Below are 11,662 nucleotides of genomic sequence, written 5' to 3'. Positions count from 1 at the left end.
AGTTATTTGTGGCGTCATACCCCTTTGGGGGCTGGACATTGTCTCTTCAGCTTCCCCCAGTGTCCTTCTGACAAAATGTGTTTGATGTTTGTCTTGCTAAGAATGAGTGACACATACGTGTATAGGTATTGACTGATCAGTTGGGAAACAGTTGAATAAATTGTGATATGTGAATGTAATGGATTACTGCACCATGACTTAGTGGTTACTTTCGGAGAAACTTGTAAGAACAGTAATAGTGTGAAGTTAGCAGAACCAGGAGAATAATTCATACAGTAACAAAAGATGGCAAAAGAAACTTTCCAAGTGAACTAGAATTGATGCTAGGGCCTGCTGAAGATGCATACTACCTGTTTCCTGATAGAGATGTATGTGCATTTAAGCTGCAATGATACATACATTTCCGGACATGGTCAAGATAGGAATTGGTTTTGCTTGACTAGGCATATTTGTTACAAGGTTTTTTGTTTCTTATAAATTGGAAGTGGTGGTGGGAGGGGAGGACTAGGAACAGGGTTGCTGAAAAAAAGGAAAGAAAAAAGGAGCATTGAAACATTATTTCAAAATGCAGAGAAGACAAGAATCACACACAAGCAAGACAGCTTTGAAAGTTACATTTGAATTTATTATATAGCTACAAACAAACACAAGCCAAAATAGAGATTCAGTTTCATATGAAATCCTGTTTCTGTTCTATTACGTATATGGAAATGCTAGCTTTTAACTGGTGTTTCTTAAGTTGAGAATTAATTTTTCAAAAGGTTTATGGATATAAATAAACAATGATTAAGTGCTTACTATACACCAAGCTTTGGGCTAGCAATGGGAATACAAATAGAAAAATCCAGACAGGATCTGCTCTCAAAGAGCTCACACTCTCACCGGGGGAGAAAACACATTAAAGAACATTCGGGTGCAGAGCAGATGGGCGCTGCAGCAGGGGAGACAGCAAGGCCAAGAGCTCCTACACGGATAGGCCTTTATTTAGGTAGTTAAGGTGACAGGGCTAAAGGACTGAAGAGCATAGAGGCACAGCGTATGGTAAGGCTTGGAGGATCTTGGGAGGAAGGGACAGGGTGGACAGTAAAGCCTGATGGTGCTCCATCCCATCAGAGAAAACTTGAGTAGTCAGGAGGCCTGAGCAAAGGGGGAAGGCAAGATGGGTGCATACTTCTGATGGTGGTGGCTCTTCATGATGCCATTCTGGAAAGGCTTAGGGTCAGCAGGCAGGCTAGATGTCTGCAATCTGGTCACCACTGATGGCTTCTCCGATGGCCCTAAGCCTTTCTCGTTCTGTTCATTTGGATATGGAAATGGTCACGTTTACTGATATCTATCACATTAATAATTTTTTAAAACACCAAAGAAAATCAGAATGACAATGTAGTTTGACAGAAACTCTTAATTGATGAGTCTGTCCAGCACAAGAAGTACAGAAGCAACAGCGGGGAAAAAAGTGATAGAATGAAACCAATGAGTGAATAATAGAGCTCTGCAAAAGGAGGGCTGGTAGCTGTGAGAGAGGCACCAAGTACAAGTGGATCCACCAACAGCAGAAAGTATCGACAAACAAGATGGCCATAAAAGAGTCTATGATGGCATTTGGTGTCAGGGACTTTTCCAAGAAAAAAAAAAGACCTGAATCTCTCTTGGAGTCATGGCAATTCAGTCCCATGCCCAATAGCATTTACATAGATCTCATGCATTAGGGTACAGTAGCAGGAACAGGGATATAGAATCTATTTGCACAAAAATACTCATAGAAGCATTATTCATAATAGCAAAAAACCCCTTCACATTCTTTGACTGGGGGAAATAGGTAAACACGTTTTTATAAAAATAATGTAATACTGATGTGCCCCCAAGATACGACACATCTAATAATGATGGCGATCATACTAGCAGCTGGCATTTACATAGTGCCCACTACGTGCCAGGCACTGTGCTAAGCAACTTATATATATCTCATTTGATCCTCACAAAAACCCTGGGAAGTAGGCCCTATTATTACCCCCATTTTAGAATTGAGGAAATTAAAGTTAAGTGACTTGCCCAGGGTGACACAACTAGTAAACATCTGCAGTCAGATTTGAATTCAGTTATTGCTAACTCTGGGCCCAGCACTCTATCCACTATCATCTCATCTGTAAATTCCAAAGAAAAAGATTTATATTAAGTAATACAAAGTGAAGACTATAGAGTAAGAACAATACACCCACTGAGGATGATTATATAAGGAACAACAATATCACAGTCATATAAATATAAAGAAAGACTTCCAAAGTCAATAGGTATTAAGCACACTTACAATGTATCAGGCACTGTGCTAAGCACTGGAGATACAAAGAGAAGCAAAAAGACAGTTCATGCCCTCAAGGAGCTTACATTCTAATAAGACAACATATAAAAGGGAACGGAAAAGGGTAGAGCAAGATCTGGGGGCAAAGCTCAGAGGCTGGAAGGTGGCTGGTCTAGGCCCTTCCTCAAAATGGAGGTTCCAGGAGGAACTCATCAGCGGCAGGAAGCCATAGGGGCAAAGGCAGCAAAGAAGACCTTTTTTGGTCACGTTAAAATATTCACATTTGTTTTAACTACAAAAAAAACTTACTGTTTTTACACAGATTTTCTTCTTGTTTTCATCTCTGATTTTGTTGTTACATAGAATAAAAAATAAAATGAAAGAAAATATGGGTAAATTTACCCTTAGGTAAACAAATAACATTGCAGTAGTTTGGGGGAAATGTTCAATTAAGAAATCAAATCCAGAATCAGTCACATTTGCTCCACTGATTTATAGAATTCTACTGCAATCTAATAGTATCTAAGGATGTGAATCTCAGGATCTCAGGATCCCATCATTACACAGATGTCTATCTTGCCAAAGGCCTGATGCTGCCCTTTTGTCCCTACCTGGAATAGCATCCTACGAGCAGAACCTCCAGAAACTATGACCCCAGTCCTAGGGTGAGTTGATGTACTCATCTTTTGAACTCTTCCCTGGGGGTTCTGATGGCTTTTCTTTGTCAAATGATAAACATTTATTGCCTACTGTGCACTAGGCACTGTGCTAAGCTCAAAGGATAAAAAGAAAAAGGCAAAAGACGGTTGCTGCTCTCAAGGAGCTTATGACCTAATGGAAGAGATAAACATAAAAATATAAACAAAGCAAGCTAGATACAGAATAAATAAGAAATAACAATGGGAAGGCACTAGAATTAAGAGGAGTTGGGAAAGGCTTCCTGTAAAAGATAGGATTTGAGTTGGGACTTAAAGGAAGCCAAGGAAGTTAGTAGTTGGAATTGAGGAGGGAGAGCATTCCAAGCATGGGGGACAGTCAGAGAAAATGCCCAAGTGATGGGAGTGTCTCGCTCATGGGACAACCAGGAGACCAGTATCACTGGATTTAAGAGCACATGGCAGTGATTGAAGTGTAAGAAAACTGAAAAAGGAGAAGGGGGCTAGGTTATGAAGGGCTTGAATGCCAAACAGAGCATTTTGTATTTGACCCTAGAGGCAACAGGTGCCACTGGAGTTTATTGAGTAGAGAAGTGACATGGGCAGACCTTCACTTTTGGAAAATCACTTTGATGGTTGATGGAAGGATGGACTGTAGCAGGAAGAGACTTGAGGCAGGCAGACCCACCAGCAGACTATTGTAATAGTCCAGGTCTGAGGTAATGAGGGTCTCCGCTAGAGTGGTGGCAGTGTCAGAGGAGAGAAGCACATATGAGATGTTGCAGAAGTGAAATCGATAGATCTTGGCAACAGATGGAGATATGGGTATGTGTGTGAAAGAATGAGTTCAAAATGACTCCTAGGTTGTGAGCCTGAGAGAAGGGTATGTGGATAATAGAGGAGGTAGGAGGGGGAAGGGTTTAGGGGGAAAGATGAGTTGTGTCTTGGAGATGCTTCATTTAAGATGTCTACTGGATAAGCAGCTTGAGGTGTTGAAAGGCAACTGGAAATGAGAACTGGAGGTCAGCAGATAGGCTGGGGCAGGAGAGGCAGATAGAAGTCTCGAGTGATGAATGCAAACTGCACTAATATATGTAGTCAGCTTTCAACCAGACTGTTTTGTCATGTGTCCTAATACTACCCAGTCACTCTACCTGGAACAGCACCCTTTCTCTCCAGTATCTTTGGTGGCTTTTTAGTACTTTATTCTCACTAAAGGCTTTGCCATATTAATAACATATCAAAAGATATCAATTCTGTGTTCTTTCTCTTTTCGGTGATGGTCTGCTTCTCACCAAAAACCTATCCACATTCATTACAATGAACAGGATTTTGGTGAAGTATGAGTTCTCTTATGTCTGAAAAGGGTTTGCCTCTCAATGAAGGTCTTCCCACAATCTTTACATGCAAAGGGTTTCGCTTCACTATGAGTTCTACGATGAGTCAGTAGGTTTGCCCTCCAGCTGAAGGCTTTTCCACATTCGTTACATTCAAAGGGCTTCTCTCCAGTATGAATTCTCTGATGATAAATGAGGTGTCCCCGCTGGCTGAAAGCTTTCCTACATTCCTTACATTCAAAGGGCTTCACTCCAGTATGTGTTCTCTGATGGGTAATAAGAATTGTTCTTCGGCTGAAGGCTTTCCCACATTCATTACATGCAAAGGGTTTCTCTCCAGTATGAGATCTCTGATGGGTAATAAGATGATCCTTCTCACTGAAGGATTTCCCACATTCATTGCATTCAAACGGTTTCATTCCAGTATGAGTTCTCTGGTGTCGGATAACATGTCCGGTTTGGCTGAAGGCTTTACCACATTCATTACATATAAAAGGTTTCACTCCAGTATGAGTTCTCTGATGGATAATAAGGATTGTCCTTCGGCTGAAGGCTTTCTTACATTCATTACATTTAAAGGGTTTCACTCCAGTATGAGTTTTCTGATGTCTATTAAGCGTTCGTTTCTCACTAAAGGCTTTCCCACACTCACTACATTCAAAGGGTTTCTTTCCAGCATGAATTCCCTGATGATAAATGAAGTGCATCCTCTGACTGAAAGATTTCCTATATTTGTTACGTTCAAAAGATTTCTCCCCAGTGTGAATTATTTGATGTCTAACAAGATTTTCCTTCCGGCTGAAGTTTTTCCCACATTCACTACACTCAAAGGCTTTCTCTCCAGTATGGGTTTTCTGGTGTGTAATAAGATGTTCTTTCTCACCAAAGACTTTCCCACATTGATTACAGTCAAAGGATTTCTCCTCAGTATGAATTCTCTGATGCTTTTTGAGGGCTTTACGCTCATTGAAGGCTTTTCCACATTCATTACATGTGAACGGTTTCTCTCCACTATGAGTTCTCTGATGAATAACGAGACTATCCTTCTCATTGAAAGTTTTCCCACCTTCATTACATTCAGAGAGTTTCACTGAAGTATGAGTTTTTTGATGAGAAATCAGATGTTCCTTCTGACTAAAGGCTTTCTTACATACATTACATTCAAAGGGCTTCTCTCCAGCATGAACTTTCTGATGCTTTTTGAGGGCTTCACTCTCACTGAAGGCTTTCCCACATTCACTGCAGGTAAAAGATTTCTCTCCACGATGAGTTCTCTGATGTTTTCTCAGGTCTTTACTCTCACTGAAGGATTCCCCACATTCAATACATGTGAAAAGTTTTACCCCAGCATGGGTTTTCTGATGGGTAATAAGATGATCCTTCTCACTGAAGGTTTTCTCACATTCAATACATTCAAAGAAGTTCACTGTAATATGAGTTTTTTGATGAGAAATCAGGTGTTCCTTCTGACTAAAGGCTTTCTTACACACATTACATTCAAAGGGCTTCTCTCCAGAATGAACTTTCTGATGCTTTTTGAGGGCTTCACTCTCACTGAAAGCTTTCCCACATTCAATACATGTGAAAGATTTCTCTTCACGATGAGTTCTCTGATGTTTTTTGAGGTCTTTACTCTCGCTGAAGGATTCCCCACATTCAATACATGTGAAAAGTTTTACCCCAGCATGGGTTTTCTGATGGGTAATAAGATGATCCTTCTCACTGAAGGTTTTCTCACATTCAATACATTCAAAGAAGTTCACTGTAATATGAGTTTTTTGATGAGAAATCAGGTGTCCCTTCAGACTAAAGGCTTTCTTACATACATCACATTCAAAGGGCTTCTCTCCACTATGAGTTTTCTGATGTTTTTTGAGATCTTCACTCTCACAGAAAGCTTCCCCACATTCAATACATGTGAAAGGTTTTTCCCCAGTATGGGTTCTCTGATGAGTAATAAGATGATCCTTCTCACTGGAGGTTTTCTCATGTTCGTTACATTCAAAGAGTTTCACTGCAGTATGAGTTTTTTGATGAGAAATTAGGTGTTCCTTCTGACTAAAGTCTTTCTTACATACATTACATTCAAAGGGTTTCTTTCCACTATGGGTCTTCTGATGTTTTTTGAGGGCTTCATTTTCATTGAAGCCTTCTCCACATTCAATATACTGAGGTTTTCCCTCAGTATGTGTTCTCTGGTGGGTAATAAGATGATCCTTCTCACTGAAAGTTTTCTCACATTCATTACATTCAAAGAGTTTTAATGCAGTGTGAATTTTTTGATGAGAAATCAGGTGTCCCTTCTGACTAAAGGCTTTCTTACATACATTACACTCAAAGGGTTTCTCTCCAGCATGAATTTTCTGATGCTTTTTGAGGGTCTCACTTTCACTGAAGGCTTCCCCACATTCAATACATGTGAAAGGTTTTCCCCCTGTATGGGTTCTCTGATGGCTAATAAGACTATCTTTCTCATTGAAAGTTTTCCCACATTCATTACATTCAAAGAGTTTCACTGCAGTATGAGTTTTTTGATGAGAAATCAGGTGTTCCTTCTGACTAAAGGCTTTCTTACATACATTACATTCAAAGGGTTTCCCTTCAGTATGAATTTTCTGATGCTTTTTGAGGGCCTCACTCTCACTGTAGGCTTTCCTACATTCACTACCTGTGAAAGATTTCTCTCCACTATGAGTTTTCTGATGTTTTTTGAAGTCTTTACTCTCACTGAAGGCTTCCCCACATTCAATACATGTGAAAAGTTTTACCCCAGCATGGGTTTTCTGATGGGTAATAAGATGATCCTTCTCACTGAAGGTTTTCTCACATTCAATACATTCAAAGAAGTTCACTGTAATATGGGTTTTTTGATGAGAAATCAGGTGTTCCTTCTGATTAAAGGCTTTCTTACATATATTACATTCAAAGGGTTTCCCTTCAGTATGAATTTTCTGATGCTTTTTCAGGGCCTCATTCTCACTGAAAACTTTTCCACATTCACTACATGTAAAAGACTTCTCTCCACTATGAGTTCTCTGATGTTTTTTGAGGTCTTTAATCTCACTGAAAGCTTCCCCACATTCAACACATGTGAAAGGTTTTCCCCCAGCATGGGTTCTCTGATGGGCAATAAGAGGATCCTTCTGACTGGCAGTTTTTTCACGTTCATTACATTCAAAGAGTTCCAATGCAGTATGAGTTCTCTGATGGGAAAGCAGGTGCCCCTTCTGACTAAAGGCTTTCTTACACACATTACATTCAAAGGGTTTCTCTCCAGTATGAACTCTCCAATGCCTTTTGAGGGTTTCACTTTCACCAAAGGCTTTCCCACATTCACTACATGAGAATGGTTTCTCTCCAGAATGAGTTTTCTGATGTCTAACAAGGACTGTCTTTCGACTGAAGATTTTCCCACATTGATCACAAGAGATAGGTTTCCCTCTCTTATGAGTTCTCTGATGAGAAACCAAGTGTCCCCTATGATTGAAGCCCTTCTTACATACATTACATTCAAAAAATTTCTCTCCAGTATGAATTCTCTGATGCTTTTTGAGGGCTTTACCCCTACTGAAGGCTTTTCCACATTCATTACATGGGAAAGGTTTCTCTTTAGTATGAATTCTTTGATGGGTTATAAGATTTGTTCTTCGGCTGAAGGCTTTCCCACATTCATTACATTCAAAGGGTTTCTCTCCAGTATGAATTCTCTGATGGACAACAAGGTAATTCCTCTCAGTGAAGGCTTTCCCACATTCATTACATTCAAAGGGTTTCTCTCCAGTGTGAGTTTTCCGATGTCTAATAAGGTTTGCTCTCCAGCAGAAGCCTTTACCACATTCACCACAACAAAATCGCTTCTCTCCAGAATGAACTTTCTGTTGGCTTTGGGGTATTTTACTATTACTGGAGGTTTCCTCTTTTTCACTACAAGTCAAAGGTTTTTCTCCAATATGAATTTTCTGATGGTTAATAAGGACTACCTTTTGGGTGAAACCTTTCCCACATTCATTGCATGTAAAGGGTTTCACTCCAGTATGAATTTTCTGATGAGTAAGGAGGACTGTCTTTTGGGTGAAAAATTTCCCACATTCATTGCATGGAAAGGGTTTCTCTCCAGTGTGAGATCTCTGGTGGATAATAAGGCTTGTCCTTTGGCTGAAGGCTCTCTTACATTCATTACATTTAAAAGGTTTCACTCCAGAATGAGTTTTCTCATGTCTACTAAGGAGTACCTTGTCACCGAAGGCTTTTTTACACTCACTACATTCAAAATTTTTTGTTTTAGCATGAATTCTCTGATGATAAATGAAGTGTACCTTCTGGACAAAGCCTTTCCCACATTCATTACACTTAAAGGGTTTCTCTCCAGTGTGAGTTTTCTGATGTCTAATAAGGTAATCCTTCCTCACAAAACCTTTCCCACATTCATCACATGTATAGGGTTTCCCCCCAGCATGAATTTTCTGGTGAGCTTCTAACATCTCCTTCTTACTGAAGGTTTGCCCACATTCACTGCATTCAAAAGGTTTTCCTTCAGCATGAGCTTTCTGATGAGACAGCAGAGTTCTCCTCTGACTGAAAGATTTCCTACATACCTTACATTCAAAACCTTTCTCTCCAGTATGAACTTTCTGATGGACGATAAGGCCTGTCCTTCGGCTGAAGGTTTTCTTACATTCATTACACGTAAAGGGTTTCACTCCAGAATGAATTTTCTGATGTCTATTAAGGCTTCGCTTCTCACCAAAGGCTTTCCCACACTGATTACATTCAAAGGGTTTCTCCCCAGTATGAGTTCTCTGATGAGATACCAGATGTGCTCTCTGCCTGAAGGTTTTTTTACAAACATTACATTCAAAGGGTTTCTCCCCAGTATGAGTTGTCTGATGTTTAATAAGATTTTCCCTCTGGCTGAAGCCTTTCTCACATTCACTACACTTAAAGGGTTTCTCACCCGTATGAGTTTTCTGGTGTGTACTGAGGTGTTCCTTTGTATGAAAGGCTTTCCCACACTCATTACATTCAAAATTTTTCTTTTCAATGTGAGTTATCTGATGTTTAACAAGGTATGATTTATGTATAAAGCCTTTCCCACAGTTATCACATTTAAAGAGTTTCTCTTCAGTATGAGTTCTCTGATGGTCTTTGAGTACATTACTATCACTGAAGATTTTCCCACATTGGTTACATTTATGAGTTTTCTGATGAGAAACCAGGTGTCCCTTCTGACTGAAGGATTTCTTACATACATTACATTCAAAAGGTCTCACTGTAGTATGAGTTCTCTGATGAGAAATAAGGTGTCCCTTCTGACTGAAGGCTTTCCTACATACATCACATTCAAAGGGTTTCTCTCCACTATGAATTTTCTCATGGCTTTTGAGAGCTTTACACTCACTGAAGGCTTTCCCACATTCACTACATGAGAAAGGTTTCTCTCCAGTGTGAGTTCTTTGGTGGATACTAAGGCATTCTCTTTCACCAAAGACTTTCCCACATTCTTTACATTCAAATGAAGTCACTCGAGTATGAATTTTATGATGTCTAACAAGGTGTACCTTCCGTCCAAAACTTTTCCCACAGACACTACAATCAAAAGATTTCACTTCAGTATGAGTTCTCTTATGGGTAATTAGATTTTCTTTTCGGCTGAAGCTTTTCCTACATTTATTACATTCAAAATGTTTCTTTCCAGTATGAATTCTTTGATGTTTTTCAAGCATTTCTTTTTCCTTAAAGGCTTCCCCACACACATTACACTCAAAGAATTTTATTCCCGGAGGAATTCTCTGATAAATCAGTTCTCCCCTTCGGTTAAAGACTTTCCAATATTTGTTACGTTTGTAATATTTCTGTCTTGTAGGAATGTCTAATTTTCTAACAAGATTTGATTGTCTCCCAAAGGCTTTTCTACATTCATTGTGTTCATAAAGTTTTTCTCTGCCACGTAGTCTATGAAATTTAATTAGGTCTGAATGATAAGTGAAAGGCTTCCTAAATTTGTTATACTTAGAAAGGTTCTTATTTATATCCCCAAAGCTCATTCCAAGTGTCTCATATTTTCTAAGACTCTTCCTTCTCCACAGTGGAACAGAGACTGACCCCAAGCTACAATTTCTGCCAGGTACCCTCCCTTTACTAAAAGTTTTTCTCAGAGTGATTGTTATTTGTCTGGATTGTCTCTCTGGGTTGCCCTTCTGTTTCTCTAAATTAACATCACATTTTCCAGTATCTGTCATCTTGGAATGCAAAGGAAGAACCTTTGGTTGTTTTTTCTTAGATGATGTCTTCATGGAAATGTTCTGCTTCCGATCTATTACCTTCGTTCCAAACCCGGGCTCTTCACTAATGGAATCTGAAAGAAATAAAAATATGTAACTAGCCACTTTTGGTTGTACTGACAAAGAATAACATTTATAACAGCAAGTTCTGGTTTATTTTGCTTCCATCAAGGAGAACAATTCTCAATCTGCAACAGGTAAAATAAACACTGTTGAGGAGGAACTGAAGTCAAAGACAGGTAGGGCACAAACTATTCTTTTTAGACATAAAGTCTTAAATAATTGGAGTGATATTAAGTGTTCATGGTTGGACTAGGTAATAAAATATATTAAATAAAGTGGTTGGCCATCGTAATAAAAATGATACCATTACCTACATGAATTTAAAAATTCAGGGCTATACTAATCCAACTACCAAGGATTACTCTATAGCATTAGAGGAAATTATAAAACTAGAGAAATGAAAGTTATGCTGCCTCAAATACAAAATAGATGCAAAGGATTTGAGGGACAAGGGAACACCAGTGTGCTGGAGCAAGGTCAAACTGGCTCAGAAAAGACAATTATTAAGTTTTCAGTATGAACATTTATTTACCTTGTAAATCAGCAAATGCTAAAAATCTGGGCTTGATTTGTTTTGTTTTGGGTTTTTTTTTTGCTGTTTCTAGAGTTAAAGTGATGGATAAGATGTTAATAATGCAGATTAAGCTTGAAAGTGTATTTGTCTACACATTCCATCCCAGCAGGCTGTTTCTAAGTACATCCCTGGGAAGAAGGCACCACCAGCCAGGAGGAGGGAAACAGAAAAGGATTCATGTAAAAGCTTCCTTGAGGATTCCTTAAGAATTCTAAGAGATGAAAGTAAGGAGGATTCTTCATCCAGTTCCAAATAATCATGGAATCCAGTCAGTACAAAGATAGACAGGAGATGGGAGTGTCTGTGATGAAGTGTGTAGGAAACAGCAAGAAAGCCAGCTTGACTGGATCATAGCATTTTAAAGGAGAATATGTGCAGATAAAGAGGGCGAGGTAGGTTGGAACTAGGTTATGAAAGACTTTAAATGCCAAATAGATGAGGTTATATTTGAT

At 39.2% G+C, this 11,662-nt stretch overlaps 1 protein-coding gene across 1 annotated transcript in view; it reads right to left on the bottom strand.

The window, feature by feature from the left end:
- Positions 1-603: 603 nt before the first annotated feature.
- The window catches only part of LOC118856457, a 28,309-nt gene continuing 17,250 nt past the window's right edge, over positions 604-11,662 (bottom strand). Inside the window, exon 8 of the mRNA XM_036766739.1 lies at positions 604-10,647. Within this exon, the coding sequence (XP_036622634.1) occupies positions 4,271-10,647 (6,377 nt within the window). The 3' untranslated portion in view covers positions 604-4,270. The remainder of the gene's footprint in view (positions 10,648-11,662) is intronic.

This window comes from Trichosurus vulpecula, chromosome 7 (assembly GCF_011100635.1).
Source record: "Trichosurus vulpecula isolate mTriVul1 chromosome 7, mTriVul1.pri, whole genome shotgun sequence".
Lineage (NCBI taxonomy): Eukaryota > Metazoa > Chordata > Mammalia > Diprotodontia > Phalangeridae > Trichosurus > Trichosurus vulpecula.
Note: the sequence above shows the minus strand (reverse complement) of the source record. Positions and strands in the feature narration are given on the sequence as shown.